The 20,263-nt window shown below is 39.6% G+C and overlaps 1 protein-coding gene across 1 annotated transcript; it reads right to left on the bottom strand.

Moving 5' to 3' along the window:
- Positions 1-622: 622 nt before the first annotated feature.
- On the bottom strand, positions 623-18,762 carry PNISR (PNN interacting serine and arginine rich protein). The gene is made up of 12 exons (XM_028723034.2): positions 18,656-18,762; positions 12,145-12,251; positions 10,645-10,830; positions 9,512-9,738; positions 7,637-7,823; positions 6,781-6,971; positions 6,544-6,681; positions 5,273-5,372; positions 4,556-4,609; positions 3,188-3,358; positions 1,248-2,364; positions 623-988 (listed from the first exon to the last, which is right to left on the bottom strand). Exons 2-12 carry the CDS (start codon positions 12,230-12,232, stop codon positions 958-960), a joined length of 2,490 nt encoding a protein of 829 aa, XP_028578867.2. The 5' UTR covers positions 12,233-12,251; positions 18,656-18,762; the 3' UTR covers positions 623-957.
- Between the last annotated feature and the right edge of the window lie 1,501 nt (positions 18,763-20,263).

The following is a 20,263-nucleotide window of genomic DNA, read 5'->3' as shown; positions in this document are numbered from 1 at the left end:
GAGTTCAGTTCTATCAGCCAAATACGGTAGATGGTTAATATGTTGGGGGGGGGGGGGAGTTTAAAAACTGTCTTGTTTTTAAAAGTGAAACCATATTTCTAGTAATAAGTTGCAAGACCAGACCTAGTTATTTTTATTAACCTTCTGTATCACAGAGTTATTTAATAGTTTCTAATGCAGAAGTTATAGAGTAATAAAACAAATGAATCCAAAATAGATTCTAGCTTCTCTAACCATATGAACCATTATAGAGTGTGCTTTTTAACACAGAAGTAGGATATTGAGGAATAGAGTTTCAAAGTTACAAACTCACATCATACATGTTATTTACTTGCACTTCGCTACTATTTGTGCTTGGCTAATATTGGTATGTTGTACAATAAGAATTATGCACATTTTAGTCACAGACAGTAGGATGATAATTCAATAAATGTTTTTTAAAAACAAAACCCTACACTTCATTTTAACAATTCTTTTGCCCAGGGACTGACTGACCTTGAATTATCCAAGGAGGAAACTTAAAACACTGAGAAAATTTAAAACTGACAAACTGTTCAGTATTTTACAAAAGTGTATTGTAAAAAAAAAAAAAAGGAATTTAAAATAAATTAAAATACAAGAATTTAAACAAAAAATGAACTAAAGAACTTTATTGACATCACAGTACATTCAATAGCAATTTTAAGAACATTACAGCTGAAAGAGAATGGCATATTTCATAGTCTTAGTAAGCACTACTAAGGAAAAATGTAAATACAAAGAAATCCTAGCAAGTACTTAACTCCGAGCAGTGTTTCCCAAAAATACAGCTATTTACAGATTATTTTTTTAAAAAGGAGGGTTCAGCTTTCACCTACACAGCCACAACTGTAGCCTCTATAATGAGCCTCTATAATGAGACAAGCCCTTAAAAACTCATGGAATTTTAAAATCGTATGACTAGTGCCATATCATTCCTCAGCGTTTACGACGTGGAGGAGTCATTGATCTGAAAAATAAAGAGAAAGGGAGGGAAATTAAAGGGGAAAAGAACTATCAAAAAACACACACGTTAGGCTTAAAAACTTAAATTTTCTTAGTTGGAAATCAATGCTATCAAAGTCGTTCCCATCCGCCGCCACCCCCACCCCACCGAGAATAATCTAAAGAAGTTAGCTTAACTTGTAAAATATATAGTTGCAGGCATGATGATGAACAAAAACAGAAATAAATACATAAATCAAACAAGATACTTAAAAGAATACTACCTTGATCGTGATTTAGACTTGTGTTTGCGGCTTGCCTTCTTACCAGACCTTTGAGATTTCTCCACGGACCGCGACCGACTATGCTTTGCTTTCTTAGACTTCTTTTCTTTGCTGCTGCCTGGTGACTCAGAACTGCTCCTTGTGCTAGATTCCGAACCTGAGTGCTTTTTGCTCTCTTTGGTAGAACTTTTCTTGCTTTCCTGCCTAGAATCATGCCTTAATGTTTTTGCGGAAACTGAATCGCTACGAGAGACCGTTCTTTCACTATCTCTTTTCCTCTTTAATCTCTCATCATGATTGCCAGCTTTACTGTCTTTTTCTTCTTTTCTCTGTTTCTCTTTGCGCTTCTCCTGGTCTCTCTCCCTCTCTCTGTTCTTTTTCTTGTCTTTTTCTAGGCTCCTGCTGCGTTCCTTTTTCCTCTCCTGAACTTTACTATCGTGGCTGTGTTTGTGCCTGTTTCCACTTTCACTTCTACGCTGGTCCTCACTTTTACGCCTATCTCGACTCCCGCTACGAGTGGAAAGGCTAGCAAGTCTATCCCTTGAGTGACTATCACTTCTACGCCTCTCCCAGTTTCGGTCATGGGAAGGACTACGATTTCGCCTCCTCTCCCCCCTGTCTGCACTCCTATGTCTACTAGATCTCCGCCTTTCTCTTACCTTGCCCCTACTCCTGCTCCTCTCTCTCCTGTTTCTGTGAGAATAGCTCCTGCTTCTGCTGCGCCTAACCTTATGTGTAGGTGATCTACTGTGGCTACGCCTCTTTTTCCTTTTAGGGGAAGAAGAATGTGAAGAGCTGCGACTGCTGCCAGAGCTACTGCTATAGGATGAACTAGAGGCTGTGCTGCTGCTGCTACTACTGCTGCTACTTCTGCTGTTGGCACTCGAACTACCACTGCTTGAACTTTTTGACCTACTTCTCCCTATTCTCTCTTTTTCTTTAACCTCTTTTTTGGGTTCAGCATCTGGTGTCATTTGCTTTGGAGATTTTTTCTTTTCACTGAACACATCCGCCTCCACCTCTTCTTTTGCATCCTCTGGTGGTGAACTGCTGTTTTGCTCTTTACTGGTGAGTTCACTCATCTCTTTTGCAATTTTCTCATTCTGGAGCTTTTCTTCTGCAAAAGTGCATAAAAGAAACAAATACAAAAATCATGCCAAGCGAGATGGCAGGGATACAAGAAATCTCTCCCTATCGTCCACTAATGGCCAGTGTTTCAACAAGGCAGCATAGTATAACATTACTTCTTTTATATTACTTCTTTTCTGTAGCTATTTAAAAATCAATGGAGCTTATTTACAAGTGAACATGAATTAGATTGGGTTGTTAATCATCAACAATTCCCTTTTTAATAGGGTTCTGAAGCAAGTATATAAATGGAACCTAAACAATAATAACAATAAATATCTATGAAATATCTCTGTTGCCACGGGCAACTGTAAACTGGCAGTCTCATTGAATTCAGAGGAATCTTTGTAATATGTGTGCTCCTGGAATCTCTGTACTCTGGAAAGTGTGTGCCTTTCCCCAATGATTTCTTCATGCTATAGCTAATTCTGCCTCTATCCTATCCAAGGATTTTAGCAGATTCTTTACTTGTTAAATTCTGGATGTGAGCCAGTCCTTGTGTATCCAACTCTTAACAGGTAGATCTTAGGAATTACAATGGTCAAGGCCTCTGCTTATGAAATTTTACTATCTGTGTCATTGACAGAGGTGAGGTCACTTAAAGATAAAACTATTTGGAGTTGTGAACCAGTATCAAAGCACAGAGAAAACCCCAAATTCCTCAGTTACCTGTGTACCTGTGCTTGTGTACATGGTGCATTATTCTGCACTTGGCTCCCAGGTTGCAAGTTAGGGTACAAGCTGGCACATAAGTCTGAGAGGTTGAAAACCACTGCTGCTGTCGTCAATTCTGAACCAAACACACATCCTACCTTCCAGCTGTTTCTCTAGCAATAGCTGCTGTTCTCTCTCCTTTCTCCAAAATGCTTCTTGTTTTTGCCTGATTCTGTGTCGCAGTTCCTCGTCATCAGTATCGGATGACTCAGAGCCTCTGTCGCTCCTCTCATCGTCACTGTCTCCTGATCCATAACCACCCAGTCCACCTGCGTGCATAAAGCCTAGTCTATCACGAGGGAAGATTAATCCTGGTTCTTAATATTTCTGCAGGGCAAAGAGGAGAGTATATTGCCCATCTTTCACTTCTTCACTGAAGAAGCCACTTATTCTGGAGGAAGTGCCAAAGGTGGTTGACTGGAGGTTCAAGGCCCACACATTTGACCTGCTGTTCAGTATCTGGTTTTACTTCTTCCGGAATAGCTTGCCATGTTTTCCAGCAAGCAATCGCTATGGTTACATACTTTCCCGTTAAGTATATGGGTAAAAAAGCTCTTTACAGAGCCAGTACCAAATGCTTAGTGTACATCAGCAAGAGCATATACACAGGAGTGCAGTGCCTAAGACCTGTCCCTGAAGACATCTTTGCAATGATTTCAGCCAGCTTCAATATCCAGGGCTTTAAAAAGTCCCAAATGCCAATCAATTTTCTACTGTTCAGAAAAGACTGTACATTAAAGAGGTACAGGTATGGAATAGGAATGGACTTCTCTTCCCCCAAAAGATAGATCTGGAAAAACTAACAAGACTAGCAGAAAGTAATACTGAACATCTGATACAGAAGCATTCTTACTTTCTTTTTATGTTCTCTTCAGTATTAGTTGACTAATACATTTAAGCTAACGTGAAAGATTTTTTTACTAGTAGTAAAAATATTTAATATAACAAGTTACTAAAATTGTATAATGTTACACTGATATTTCAAACATTTTTTAAAAAACTATTACATCTCAGAATGTAATTCTGAATTTCATATCCAGCATATCCCAATATTATACTAACTGCTGGATATGAGAACTCAAAACATAGATTTGTTGTGTGGATTGCTGGCAGGACAAAACTGTAGATTTTTATTGGTTTCTTTTATCAAAGCACACACTAATAGCTGAATTAAAAACAGGAGAAAAATTCCTCCAAATTCACTTTATTTAGATACTGTAGTAGCTATCTGGTGCAAAACATTTCATTTACAGGACAGGCTTACATTATGCTTACAATGGAAATAACACCACTGTACAATTTCGTGTATTTCAATAGGTTTATTTGCAAGATAAGCCCTTTCTAAGAAACACAAAAGTTATCAGATGCTTGCCTATTGCATGTTGGGCAGTTTCAATACATATTTAGAAATGCAAGCCAGAGCAATCTCCCCATTAAGTCCCTCTCAAAACTGGGAACATACTTACCAAGTCCAGTAAGGGAAGCCAATGCACTGGACTGTGCCAGCTGTTTTGCAGGAGCTTTGTATCACATCAACAACAGGAACAACATGTTAACACAAATAGCCACGATTTCATAGGCATGAGAGTCTATGGTATTGTTAAATCTACTACTATTGCTGTTTTGTGGAGGAGAGAAAAAACATTAAAAACGTAATCCATTGAAAACCCAGTTATTTTCTGGCCACGAATGTTTAGAAATTTAAACTGTGAATTAATAGTGGATAGATGAGTTTCTTATAGTTATACATTTCCAAGTTAATAAATTTCATCTGCAGACAGAACTGTCTATAATTATTTACTCACAACTATATGGAATAAAGCTGCCTATTTTTGTAAAAAGAAAATAGCTGGCTAACAGTGAAAGCAAATTCATTCATAATTCAAGTATGCCTTAAGTTTTACTCAACTAAATTTGAACTAGAATTATCTAAAATATGTAAACATTTAAAATAAATAAGTGACATTCTATAGGAAAGAAATGGAATAACTGAAGTTAACTCACAATACACTGCACAGAACAATACACTGCACAGGACAATAGTATATGATTATTACAACTGAATTTTTGAAACTTTTCTTCCTTAACATACAGACTGCTTTTAGGTACAGATACTATGGATTTAAATGTTCTAGGACATGCAAAAGGATATTTAATTAAAGTACTAGAAAGCCTAAGCATACCTTTTATTGCTTTACGATGGGCATCTTTAGCCACGTAATATATTTCTTCATTTGTGACATCTAGGAGAATTTCTGTCAGCAGCATTTTTGTCAGCAACATCTAAACAATTATAAATATAAAATCCCCAGTTCAAACACAATTCTCAGCAAACTCTTGCAATTGTATTCAGTTATTCAGGTTAGGAAGCATAATGGTTCCATTACCCATGATTTCTTGGAACTGCTGAAGAAAGCATTGGGCTCACACTATGCAACTGCTTACATGCTCAACAACAAGCAATGTACCTATTTGTTCAGTATGCACAGCAGTTCACCTTTGCATTCAGTGATGTGTAGTCAAGTAATGAAAGCAGATGGAAACAGAGTTTGGGAGAGAAGAACGCTATAATCACATTTCACATACATCTTTTCTTCTCAGTAAGAGAATCCAGATCCTTATAGGAATCTGTTGATCCTATAAATCAAAGCCTGAATTATCTAAAGTTTGCTCAAGCATTTACAAACCTTTGGGTATGCTATGTGTACCTAACTTGATTCTAGCCATTCTCTCCCCTTGCCATGCATCTTATATCAGCACCATATCAGTGATATCCAGTATCGCTCTAGCCCATAACTTTACAAAATGTCCACTTTTTTGCCCAAATTTGGTTCTATGTCCATTCTCAAGCCAGTCATATGTGTAGTTAAATGCTGATTCTGGTTGTGTGGCTTTAAAGTTGGAGTTGACTGTCATCATATTAGGCTGTGCATACAACCATTTCGTTCTTGCCTTAATAGCTACTAGTGGAAGCACTAGTGGAGGCACAGAGAACATGCTTGCTAGCAGGCTTGCTGGCTTTCTCTAGCTTAGCCCAAGGGGAACAGCTTTTCCTAATAACTAAGAGTGCAAATTTTAACTAATTAAGGACTGGTTGATTAAAGCTGTTTTTATTCAACTCAAAAAGGAATCCTTGCTTAATTTTTTTAAAAAATGTTTTTAAGTAAGCATAAACAACAGGTGACAGACACCATCTTTAAAGAGGCACCCCCTTCAATTATGTAAAGGAGGGAATGCCTCTCTAAAATTGCACTTGCTGCAAAATACATGTACAATATCTAAAAACAGAGTTTTCTGCAAACTATTATTTTAGTCAAATGAATTTTAACAAAAATTAATTAAATCAGCATTATTTGATAAACCAACTATGATTTCTTTAAATAGAATGGCAGCCCTACTAATAAGTAAGCTCATACAGGCATGGCCAATGAAATGGTCCCAAACTCATCCATACCATCTGATACTCCTTTTCTTCCTCTGTCATTTCTGGTTCGCTTTGCTCCTCTTGAGGAGCTGGAGAGGGACTTCTACTGACTTTTCCACTACTTGTAGCTTCTACGTTATCAAGATCTTCATCTTCTTCATCACTATCCTATAAGAAAAGGGTTATGAAATAGGTTAAAATACGGGTTAGAATTCAATGCAGCATTATTACAACTGTTCTGTCAGTGCAATAAACTTTTTCACTTACAAATTTACTTTTCTGAGGTAACCGTGGTCCATCTTCTTCTCCTGTGTGAGCATTTTCCTTTTTTTCTTTCTTAGACAACTGAGAGCGCTGCTGCTCCATTCGCTCTTTCTCTAGCTTCTTTTGCTTTTCTCGTTCCATCTTCTCTAGGCCCTCACGAATCCATGCAGGCAGAGTTCGTCGTTTAACAGCATCTAAATATTCATACAGAAAAGTAGTTTCTTAAAAAGGAACCCGTTCATTTTCTTTCTAAGCTCATCAGATAATGGATGTGTTTGAGGTTTTTAGGATGTTTCACAGGGAGAAAGCCACTGTAGCTTTCTAATTCTCTTCCTAGGCTAAGCTAGACATTGTGGTGGCAAACACATAAATAGGAGTTGGGATGTGGCTAAGGTAAAGGACCCCTGGACAGTAAAGTCCAGTGAAAGGCGACTATGGGGTTGCAGTGCTCATCTCGCTTTCAGGCCGAGGGAGCCGGCATCTGTCCACAGACAGCTTTCTGGGTCATGTGGCCAGCATGACTAAACTGCTTCTGGCGCAACAGAACACCGTGATGGAAACCAGAGCGCATGGAAACACCTTTTACCTGGTATCTATTTATCTACTTGCACTGGCATACTTTTGAACTGCTAGGTAGGCAAGAGCTGAGACAGAGCAACAGGAGCTCACACCGCCATTTGAAATCCACAGCATAGGAAGGTGCAAGGGAAATCTCCTGCCCATGCATTCTCTCAGCATTTTCTCTCCTATTGGGGCTCCAAGATCAGCTCGCTCAAGCTGTGATAGTACTGTACTGATAACAGGAGCTGGTTCAGCCCAAGGCACTACATTTATTAAAATTAATATGATGAGGACATACCGATTTGAGGAGTCTCCTGTTTTGCAGGTAATGTGATAGGTGAACGCTGGCGATCTCTGAATGCTGGCCTCTCCCTTCGATTCTGAGGTGGTGCAGGAGGTGCTGGAGGACCTGGAGGGCCTGGTGGTCCAGGCTGCCAGTAAGGTGGATGAAACCCACCTTGAGGTGGACCAAAATTAGCCCCATGCTGAAAGAGTAACGAAGCTCATTTTCTTTCAGATCAATGCTACACACTTCCTAACTTTAATAGAAAGAACCTTACTAAAGTTGAATAGAAGCCCTTTTAATATTTTAAGGGACAGCCTATATTCTCTAAACTGTGAAACTGACAGTTTCAGAAAAGAAAATTGACTAGTCCTTCTCATTTCAGAATTCAGAAATAGGAATTTTGCATTACTGTAACACAACATAAATAAACTGGAAAAGTTCCAAGTCCCTTCCGTATTGGATGGGTGTTGGAAGAGAAGATTTAAGTAGATAAATTAATTATATTAATTTCAACTACAATTATCAGCTTGATTTATAGTTCAAAGGAAAGGCACCGTAGCTGCAGTAAGCCAGCTGCTAGTTTGGGATATAAAGTCAAGGAACATAACATCTAAGTTTCTTTCTTTTTAAATCATACTTGCCCCCTGGTTATGAGAGTTGTAAATTAGTTTATGCTATCTCTGTTCTAAGGAATGGTGTGGGTTTTTTGGCTGCCTCTTACTGTTTAATTTCATTTTAATTGTTATATGCTGTACTTTAATATTTTTGTAAGCTGCCTAGGGAAACTATATAAATGTGATATGTGTGAGAACAATCTGCATAGCAATTTCTGCGTCGATCTCAGTCCCAAAAATTCAATGTGTACTTTTTTATTTGTGTGTAGAGCTTCAGCTGACCAATCTAACAATTACATTAAAGTCTGCAGCATTTTTTTCAATTAAAAAAGGCCAGGGGGGAAAACTTGTAATATCTACATCTAATAAGCATGTGGGGATTTGACACAGAAGTGAAAAAGGAAAAAGAAACAGAAGTGAAAAAGGAAAAAGAACACTGAAAGAGTCATTCTCCACTGATGTTTACTTAAAAAAATCATTTACAACTTCATATTTGACTGCCATATATCATACTTTATAACACTGTATAACATCGACATACTGTTTATAATGGCAATTCAGAAAAGTGTAGGCTTGTTTAAGTGCCACTGAAATGAATGGAACTTGGCACTTTCTTTGAAAAGCCTAATCTAGAAAGCCCACACAGACTCAAAAGGATAAATGTGCACAGCGGTCCACACTGCTCACTTCAATCCACACACCTAAAGAAATATACACTTCCAGTAAAATGAATGGAGATGCTTTTTCAGGTAGAAGTGTTCCTTGCACATACTGGGACTCTGGCCCAGGAAAAACAACAGAACCAGAGTAAATGGCTATAATTTTGGCCAGTTCTACACTTCTAAATTACAGTATTTCAGAGAAGCTTAGTTGTGTGCAGGAGCGCAGAATTCATTTTGGAAACTGATATTGTGGGCATAATTCACCTTTATGAATCAAATCAAACTGGCGAGAAGTGGAAAAGAAATACTAAATCATCTAGGCTATCTTTCTAAACAGGCAGTTCCTTCTCAGAATACACTTGCTCATGTATTTAAGCATTTTGTTCTCTTTCTTATTTTTCTCTTTTACACAAAACTTATTGCATTGGAAAACGAGGTGTTTTAACAACCAAATTATAAAGAGGTGTTCACAATGCAGGTGGTTTGCAGATGACAAATTGTATCTGAGCAAACAATAAAACTTGTGGATTCTGTTGAAAATCAGCACTAGAGGCACAACTCCGTGGAATGGGCTCTGCATGCTTACAATATTTAAGCAAGAAATGTTTCACCTGATAGTCAAACTGGTTCACTGGGCCCATTGCAAAGTTATCAGGTGGTGGTCCCCCAAAGTTGTGATTATTCTGACTAAATATATGCCTGTTGTCAGGGGCAAATTCCCCACTGTCCTGACTGTTGCTGTCTTCTGACGGAGGAACAATATCCATTGGGCCTGGCGCTGGAGGAATCCATGGCTGCTCTGGAGGTGGATGAGGGGGTTGGTGGGGCATGCTCCAGTCTGTTTGGATTTAAAATCAAAATGTTAACAACTCATTTTTTCCATTTCTTCTCTTGAGACTTTCAAAATAAAATCTTTAATGTAAAATACACACAAATATATATCTTAATAAAGCTAGGATTCATTGTTTGTGTCCAGACTATCACTGATAGTCCTCCTTGATTTTTGTTTGCTGGCTAAATATACCATGAAATCAACCAAAATCAGGAAGATATTGTGTTTCATCATCCATAAGGTACTAAGAGCTAGTTGTGGACTTGAAAAAGGATCATGAAACAAGCCAGTGAGGAAGAACACTGTTCTTGGCTAGTTTATCCAAGTAGCTTACCATTTCCATTAGAATATAGCTGTACTAGGCACACAGGCAGAACTGGGGACAGGGACGACGGGGACGACTTTCAACTATACATTTCCATACTGTATCCTTTAACCAGGCTAATTTGAAATACATTTAAGAGTTTGTGAAACTGAAAAATCCTTCATGTACATTAAGCAATGTACCATAAGTGCATTTGTACCATTTTAACAAATAAAGTTAGCCCATTTGAAGCATAGAGGAAGAAGAGCAGGAACTGCTGAAAAAGCACCAGACTTGCTGGTATGAAAGTTTGTGTATGAAATGCCTGTGAGAGAACAGAAAACATTTTGATCTATAGATTGCTATCTGACCAGAACCTGACTACAGCTGGCTGATTAAGGCAGCATTTAGGAGCGTATCACAGAGCACTACAAAGTACTATACGCTCTAATTTATATTCTATGCATTAACAGAGAAAATAATTCAAAGCCAATGAGGTTTGGATCTTGCAGTCAACTTGCCTTTTCCAAGGACGCTCCAGGCTTAGAAAGATAGAGCATATCAGTGTTAGAATCCAAAAGCAAAGAGGAAAGTATTAAAAAACAAACCTGGCTGCCACATTCTGTTGAAGTTTGGATCACCCTGAAAGTTGCCATGGTTGTTTGGACCAGGCTCCATGCCTGTCATCTCCTGGCCATTTGGCATCATCCCTTGCTGTTCCACTACACTCTGCTGCCCCGAAGCTTCTCGCTGAGCAATCCATGCTTGCGCTAATGCTGCCCAGTCAATTTGGCCTAGAAATAAAATTAGATTTTCAACGTACAGATTTCCATGGCAGAATTAGGAAGACATATTTGTCAAGCCCAACAGAACAGCACCTTATTCACATGTCATAGGAAGTATATTAAAAGCTTCCTTTTAAAAGTGTCCTTCACATAATTTATACGCGTTAATCTAACACTATTTTCTGTTTCAAATAAGGCAAACAATCATTAGATTTAGGCTGTAATTCTATATACACACACATAGAAATGAGCCCGTGAACACAGTGGGACTTCCTTCTTAAGACTGCACCTTAAGACTACCAAAACAGTTCATTGTCCTATCACAGTTTCTTCCAATCCGCCATTTCAAAAATATCTAATAAATAGACTTTGTCAGCTGTATTCATAGAATGAAACCTGTACTGGTACTAATACTCCAGTTGCTATAATGCGCATACATATTTAGCAGGCATACTTAAGCTTCAATAGATTTAGTGAAACTTATTCCTGAATATGTAGGAATGGGCTGCACCCCTGCAATCCTGAACACATGCCAATTTTAATGGGATTTAAAGATTTAAGCAGTCTACATGAAGGCTTGCAGCCTAAAAGGTTCAAATCAGCATCACACTGAAGTCAAGGGGAAAACTGCCGATGGATTTAAATGGATGTGGTATGTGCCCGTTTTAAATTGGAGCCTATCTTCTTTCTCCCATCTCCCAGAATGGGAGGGGGGAGGGGGAAATACTTTTCAGCCAGACAACCTAAATTTACTATCATTTTCAAGGCTGAAAGTTGCAATATTATCTTTGTGTACCCATGTTACCCAAGTAGGACTCATTGTAAGTATTCTAGTAGAGCCCGGGTCTTTAGTTAGTGTATTCTGATCTAATTGAGGGGTGCTGGTGCTGACCATAAATAGTTTTAAAACACTATAACAAATTGTCAACCAACCTACTTCAAGTCAACATACAAGAAATCAAAAGATAGCAAATAAAATACTAACAGTTGTATTCAACCTAGTGTTACGTGTACAAGGTTTTCCACTTGTGCAATGGGATTCTCACCCTCTCTCCTTCCCTTGCCTCCCCAATTTACTACAGGGGTTTATGCAGATTTGGGGAGGCCGTGGGGTGCATGAGGGGAAGATAGAGGGAGAAAGTTTCGTTGTGCTAATGAGAATCCTTGCACTGGTGGGACATGTTAGTTGCATGCTGCCCTATGGAAAAAATTAGCTTGATTAATTCTGTAGCAGGTGAAAGATCACGTCCTCGTCAAATTCCTAAAATGCTCATTGCTGTGCTAGCTTTTATCTTGAAAGCACTTTTCCAGCTATTCACTTACTTGGATCTTGCTGGTGCTGAAATGACTGCATCCATTGCTGCTGATTCAAAGGCCACTGTTGCCAAGGCTGTCCGCTTTGATCCCACATCTTTAGTTCTTTATATATTCTACATTTAATCAAGAATAACAGTTGATGTTTGAGTTGAAGCTTCATGTGTTTAGAGTCATTTAACTCTTTCAAAAGTCACAAATTATATTTTAAACTAAAATGAACTACCCAAACATTATCTCAAACAGATCAAGTAGCATTTCCATTTTGTTCCAATTACTGGTAGCATCCAGAAGCACTTATATACCAGACAATTGCAAATAACAGAATTGCAATTTCATATTGCAGGACTGTCATCAGTTGAGAAACAAGTAAACACTTCCAGAACTTTACACTTTCAGAAAACTGGTCAACTTAGATATTACATGAATTCCTAACACAATTGTGAAGGAGAGGGAAAACAACAATAAACACTTTTGGGAAATAAATATATTGTGAAAAGATGTCTAGAAGAGTTGCCAAATCACAGGCATTGGCCCAGAAGTGCCTTCCAAAGAACCCCTGTCAAGAAAGATTAATTTAGTCTCTGTGACTAGACAGGTGATAACAAAAGTGTTCTCAAAGCACACTATGACTTTGAAGTGGCAACAAAAGCTAATTAATTATTGAGACTATAATGTATTATCATTTGCTTAAATAAAACTGTTACTGGGCGGGGTGGGGTGGGGCATAGACCAGAAAGCTATTGGTATGCTTTAAGAGACATGTTCCTTAGAAATACTTCTGGATACCTACAGAAACATTCCTACTAAGTACGATTCAACAAATATTTGTAACAAGATTATTACAATTTCAAAAGTGAAATTATTATTATTTTGTTGTAAATATTACACAAACACAGACAAACTCATAACATGGGAAAGTGTAACTTCCTTCCTTACAATTCTATGAACGCTACCCTAAGCAGTGGAAACTACTGAAGGAAATGAGTATTTCTATTCTCCCAAGCAAACATGCTGGACCACTTTTTCTCATTACCAGTCTGCTTGATCACAAAGGTCAGCATCTGAGGCTCTTTCCCATGTGCTTCAATGCTGTATAGTAAGGCATGTGGCTACCAAGTACAAAAAGGGAATCGCCTTTTCACTGTTCACATGCCAACTTGCCTGTGGAATGTTCCCCCAGGGAGGCTCACCTGGCATTCACTTTGATGTCATTTTGGCACCAAATATTTCACACACACCCTTCCAATCTTCCAACATATTTATTACACTCCACTGATTTTTTTTGATTTTTGATTATTATTGTATTTAGGTGTTACATTACAGTATTGAAATAAATTGTTGTATTATTTTCTAAGCTGCTCTGGGAATATATCCAGCATGGAAGGTGCTTGATATACATCTTTGAAATTATTATATACTGGATACAAAGAACCATGAACAAGAGATTTGAAACAGCTTGCACAAAAATTCATATATAATAACAGGCAAGGGGAGGAATTCAACACCATACAGTAATGCGATTTGTCTTGCCAGATGGAATGCTCCCCTCTAACACCCCCCAGCCAATTTTGGGGGGCACACAGTGGAAAGAGGGAGCCCTGTTGCACAAGCAGAAGTCCTTGTACAGGGCTTTCACTGATGAGACTCATTCATACGTTGAATCGCACCCTTGGTTTATACTATAGCAGTTCAGATGCATCCACTAAGAGGCTGCAGAAGCTCTTGTGCAAGCAGGTGAATTTACTTTAACTTTCTTTGCACAACATTCCAGTGTGAGATGGAAGACAATCTTTCCATAAACAGTAGGAAGCCATCTTCAAATCCAACCACTTGGTTTTGCCTTCAGTGTTTCACAGAAGTCCTATAGCAGGAGTAGTCAATGTGGTGCCATCCCTGTTGTTGTCAGACTTCAACTCCCATCAACCCGACCATTGGCTATAATGGTTGGGGCTGATAGGAGCTGAAGTTCAACAATGTCTGGAGGGCACCACTTTGCCTACCCCTGCCCTAGAGTATTAGGGTACTAATCTACATGCTTTATTAAGGCTGGATTTGTTTCCACTTGACTGAATAGGAAATACTTTACTTTACTAGATCTAGACATATTGTCCCTTCATGACCTATCCCTTCCATCTTTTGCCTTGTTTCTGAATGCCTTGCTCTTCTGGTGCAACTAAGATACAATATTCCAGGCTTGAATTTTACAAGGGGGAACCCCAATTCCTTCTGATGCAGTTGGATTTAGAATCTAGAAATATGCTAATGTTCAAACCATTCATATAAATTAAGACATGACCTATAGTTTCTGGGACAACAAACAATCCTACGATCATCTAGTACACAAGAAAAGTTATGCCATTATATATTTACACATAAAACGTCTCACAGAACTATAAAATAGGTCTCTCCTTCATAAGTATTGTTGAATTCCATAAGATGGGAAATTTGAAATACTAGAACTCATTCTACTGGCTTACCAATTTCCAAAGTAAATTATAAAAGATTGATATTGCCTAGTTTTTATTATGTTTTAATCCATTAGAGACCATTATCTTACGTATATTAAGAAAAACAATTATATTTAATGGAATGTTGTTGTTTAGTTGTTTAATCGTGTCCGACTTTTCATCACCCCATGGACTAATGGAATGTACTTCCTAATAATTTTGGAAAAATATTTTACTATGTTTTTCTGTATCAGAGCATTCCAAACATAAATGAAAAAGTTGCCTTTTGATTCTTGCCTTCTCCTCTATTTGCCTACTCTTCATGTTGAACCGTATATAATTTCCAGGTGGAAAGTGTTAGTACAGAACCACTGTAAAGCAACACTCTATCTTGCATGCCGCCCCAATTCTCATACATTCAGCTGAGATGGCACTGCAACAAAATAATGATGACTGAGTGGCACAAGACCACCCTCTCCTCCATGTGTAACTGGCTCATCTGCTTAAGTTTGCATGGTGACATATTAATGTGACTTTATCCCTTCAAAAAGCAGGGGGAGCTAACAAGTCAAATGGGCATGTGCAGAGAGCCAAGTTCACACTAGAGACTGTTTATGTGTAAGTGAGGAGCAGCCGACATTGGTCCTCCACTGCTAAACTATTTTAGCATGAGCCAGACAGTAAGTTTTCATCTATAAATATTCCCAAAATATGAATCATTTTCGTCTTCTGTACTTGGTGTAGGGAAGCTTTCACCCTCCAGATGTTGCTGAACTACTACTTCCATCATCCTTAGCCATTGGTCATGCTTGCAGTGTTGATGAGAGTTCTAGTTCAGCAACATCTGGAGGCCCAAATGTTCTCCACATCTGTTCTAGATCTTCTACCATTTGTACATGCATTATTTTTCAGTGTTCTAAAAAATGCTGCAATTGATACCTTTTTGATCTCAAATGCTTTACTTCTATTAATAAAAGTTTCAAAATTATTCTTTCTGCCTTTGAACTTGCATCCCCAAGCTGGCTACCTACTCTCAGCAGATGGGACTATGTAAAGTAAAGGACTGAAAACAATGACCAGAACATACTAAACATACATGACTCCAACACAATCTAACATATGTACTCTATATAGAAGAGGCTGCAATTTCCTGTTTGTTACTAGTACCATGCTACATATGTTTCACTAAGATCTTCAATAGGTGCTCCCATCATCTGAGGTGTAGCGGGTGGCTAAAGAAAACAACCTACTTACTTTTCTTACAATTGAATAGCCCTCCAATTGTAGAATGCTGTATCCAGGGAGCATTGCCTGAAAACACCATGTAATTTCATGAATAAGCAAATACCTATTTTCTGTTCAAGCCTTTTAATCCTATCTACATTACTTTTATGCTTTGGTGTTTGCTTTTATGCTGTTTGTTTATACTATGGCTTTTTAATGTTTTTAATTTTAATCTTTTATAAACTATCCTGGAAAACTGTAGACCAGATTTGACCTGAACTAAAATCTATTTAATGGAAAACACTATTTCCCCTAATTCTCAGACACCAGTTTGACTACACACAGGATCATATGCAACAAGATAACCTCCTTGATTTCAGGCATTTAACAGATATATTTTACTTTTAAAGCCAAACTGGTCCTTTATATTTTATATTTATATTTCTTTAACTAATATCATATGCCTTGTATATGTCTATTTTGTCCTCTATTAAGCACAATGAAAATTCCAACAAGCAAAATGTTGCTGAGAAGCCATTAGAGCATTCCCAGAACACCCATCACAGTATAAATAAGTCAGATCCCAAAAGTAAACTGCAATTGGCAAAAATGTGGCCAAGGCTGATGTACAATTTTGCTGAAAAGTAAACTTGGGTGCAGATGTTTCATGCGTTAAGTGTGTGAAGTTATTCACTGAAGTTCAAGCTTCAATGAATTCCAGAAGTGCAGCAAAGCCTTCCTGTCTGGAGTTTTGACAGCCAAAGTTTTGACACCCATGTGGTAATTTTAATTTCTAAATTTTTTAACTGGGTAGTCTGTTTTTACTTTATTTTCCTGAGCTGCTATTATTCATCCCAAACCTTTGGGAAGAGGTGGGACTTAAACAGAAATAATTATTTAGACAATGGCTGGTACAGAGACATATGGATGTTATCAACATAGATTACCCAACAGTGAATTTTTGACTATCAGAGTATTTCAGTTTTCAGTGTACGTTGAGAAGTGTATGAAGTTGATAAGTATGTTTTAGTACCTTAGTTTGCCACCATAAACCCACTTATCTAGAAGTCCTATTAAATACAATAAGACCTGCTTCTGAGCAGACATAGTTAGAATTAAGTTATCAAAATAGCTGTATGATTCGAACACTATATGTTAGCATGGACAAGACAAGTCCTTTTGTACATACTCCTGAACACTGCATTCTACATGCATTTCCATCAATAATGTAACCGGTTCCGTGCATACTGAAGCTTCTTTTCCATAAAATATTTACACTCAGGTCATCCAGAGTTGGTATACAATGGGGACTAAGAACTGTCAACTGTGAATTCCCTGTTTAAAATCTCAAAGCCATTAACTCAGCTGGTAGCATTCAGCAAAATTGCTACTCTCTCTTTCCTCATCTTCCCATCTACAATGTCAGAATACTCTCCTACATTACAGAATCTTTATTAGGATTACTTAGATAGTGCATGTAAAACCACTTGAATTGCTGAAATAATCTGTATATAAAAGATTAGTTCCCACCCCAATGTTTTGTGTACACAATCACAGATTTTACTGCTGTGAAGCAAAATGAAGTAGAGTGCTTCAGTTAGCACACATGCTTTCATAGCAAAGATGTGAAAGGCTGCAAATTATCGGTAATCCTAACCATGATAAACTTTTATTTATTTCATTTATAGTTCAACTTTCTTCCATCATGGAACTCAAATCATTATACATAAAGTTCCCAGACTGTCTCCCATCCCGGCACTGATTATTTATTGTGTTTACTCCCCAAGGTACCCAGGAAGGCAAATAAGATACACAACTTAAAAACAAAAAGCAAAAACATCCTGAAAACAATCAGTTAAAAAATCTCACGTAGCAAAATCCAGGGTAAATAGGTGCGTTTTCAGCATTTGCCAGAAGCTGTATAATGAGGTTGCCAGAATAATGAGAGGATAACACAACTTCAGGGTTGCCACAGAAAATATGCTCTGCCACCGCTCCCCTTTGAGCATCTGGGGGCTGAGGAAACACCAAGGGGGCTCCCCCTCTGCCGATCTGTGCAAGATCCGTGAGGTTAGAGCTGCCTTCCTGAGCCTCAATGCTTGCAGCTAGCCCTCACTAAACTGAACAATGCTTACTGCCAAGTAAACATGTGCAGCGTACTGTTGAAAAACATTATCAGAGTTCTCATGAATAACTGCAAGAATCTGACAAACATTTTTGGGCCAGACGATTATGTAGCGAAGTATGAATTGCTTTACACGAGGGGAAAACCCACTTAGCTTAAAAAGCATCTATCCCCATTAGGGCAACTATCAGCCAGTAATCCTATATCATAAAAACGCCTATCGAGCCAATGGGCGTGACTGACTCCATCTCTTCCCTCCAGGCACCACGAGCAACAAAACCACCACCGGCCCCAAACGTCAACCCCCATATATTTCATTCCGATCAACCGGGAGCGCACCGGCGCATGCGCATTATGGATTCGTAACGGGTTTTAATCTCAACCCGCCCGTTCAGTACCACAGCTAGGACAACGGCGCATGCGCAAAAGGGGGTGGGTACGTTGAGGGGTGGGGAAAAGAGAACCTCGAGAAAAAGGGTTACGTGCAGTAAATAAGCGCCCACCAATGTGGCGGAATCGAGAAGGGCGAATCCCTCCACGCTTCTTCACATGGGCCCAGAGGGCAGACCCCTCCCCCCCCCACCTTCTCAACCGCCCCGGCTGCTGGGACAACAGCGCCGAGTCCTGGCGCGCCCCCTGACGGCGAAGGGAAAGGCGCCCCAGTCCTTCGGCGGCGTCGAGCGTCTTTTCAACGGCAGCCGCTCTGTGGGCCGTTACTCACCCCCTCCCGCTCCTTCCCCGCCGACCGGCGGCACTAGCAGCTCTTGGGCTGCCTCCGTCTCTCCGGTAGGCTTTTTTCCCGAACCACACAAAATGGCGCCCGCTAGGACTCACCCGGAACAGAAACTCACGTCACTAGAACCTGCTGGAGAAAGCGGTCCGACCGCCATCTTTAGTAAGGGCAGACGCGGCGCCTGAGAGACTCCCTTAACGAGAAGTGGGCCGTGGGAGGTTAGCCATTTAGGGGCTAAAAAACCCCCACTATGGACAAGAGAATACGGGTCCTCCGAAATATATGCTAGGAAGAGGAAAGAGTCCTTTCATGTCTGCTGGTTTTAATTTCCGTCTGCTCTTCCCTGCCACCGACACACACCTTTTAGGGTTCGGATTAAGTTTATTCTGCCGGCGCCATTTTTAGGACGGGCGCAACGCCCTTTCTTCCGCTGTTGGCATTTCCGCCTCGAGGCGAGGCTTGGGAAGGGCAGCGGCGCGTGCCTGGTGGCTCTAAGGTGTGTTCCTGGGTTGCTGGCAAGAAAGCCAGTGGAGCTGCGCATGCAGAACGGAGGATTAGTGAGACCGTTTCGCACTTCGAGACTGCTGCGAATAAGGATGAGCCCAGTGGATGGTCCTTACAAAATTAAGACATGTCTCACGCTCCTGTGCATGTTTACCCAGAAATAAATTCTACACTGAATGGTATTATTCCTAGGTGAGAGCGCGTAAGGTTGCAAGCACGGCAAGTGAAGTAGTCGGAGTGACCTACATCTAAGGCCGCCCTAAACTGCAATTATAAACATTTTTTGTTGTTGTTTAGTCGTGTCCGACTCTTCGTGACCCCATGGACCAGAGCACGCCAGGCACTCCTGTCTTCCACTGCCTCCTGCAGTTTGGTCAAACTCGTGTTAGTAGCTTCGATAACACTATCCAACCATCTCGTCCTCTGTTGTCCCCTTCTTGTGCCCTCCATCTTTCCCAACATCAGGGTCTTTTCCAAGGAGTCTTCTCTTCTCATGAGGTGGCCAAAGTATTGGAGCCTCAGCTTCAGGATCTGTCCTTCCAGTGAGCACTCAGGGCAGTTTTCCTTCAGAATGGATAGGTTTGATCTTCTTGCAGTCCATGGGACTCTCAAGAGTCTCTTCCAGCACCATAATTCAAAAGCATCAATTTATTTAGAAATAAAAATCCATAGCAGTGAATGTGACGTGCTGCTCGTTTCCATGCAAGTTTGCTTTGCAGTTAGTCCCGCTGAATTTGAGTGCAACCTACTTCATAGTAAGTATACAGGTCATCGCAGCTTTATGTCCAAATAAATATGCTCAGAATTTGTGGGTGCACTGCTGCCACAGCCTTCTTATCTAGATAAAACCCACAGAACTCTACAGCTGCAATCTTGTGCATTCTTATCTGAGATAGATTTATTAAACACAATAATTTTAATCATTAATTTGTATCCCACCGTTCCTTAAATTCGCCCAAGGTCCACATTTCATCCTTTCCACAACCCTACAAGGAAGGTTAGGCCAGTGTTTCCCAACCGGTGTTCCGCAGCACACTAGTGTGCCGCGAGACGTTGCCTGGTGTGCCGTGGGAGGGAGGCGGGCGAGTCGGG

This window comes from Podarcis muralis, chromosome 3, assembly GCF_964188315.1.
Source record: "Podarcis muralis chromosome 3, rPodMur119.hap1.1, whole genome shotgun sequence".
Classification (NCBI taxonomy): domain Eukaryota; kingdom Metazoa; phylum Chordata; class Lepidosauria; order Squamata; family Lacertidae; genus Podarcis; species Podarcis muralis.
The sequence above is the reverse complement of the archived record's forward strand: the minus strand, read 5'-3'. Positions and strand labels throughout refer to the sequence as shown.

Coding starts and splice junctions, on each gene's coding strand:
- PNISR (XM_028723034.2), bottom strand. CDS start 12,232: ATGTGGGATCAAAGCGGACAGCCTTGGCAACAGTGGCCTTTGAATCAG. Junction 10,831..12,144: donor TCAGCACCAGCAAGATCCAA/GTAAGTGAATAG, acceptor TTTTATTTCTAG/GCCAAATTGACTGGGCAGCA. Junction 6,682..6,780: donor TACCTCAGAAAAGTAAATTT/GTAAGTGAAAAA, acceptor CTTTTCTTATAG/GATAGTGATGAAGAAGATGA.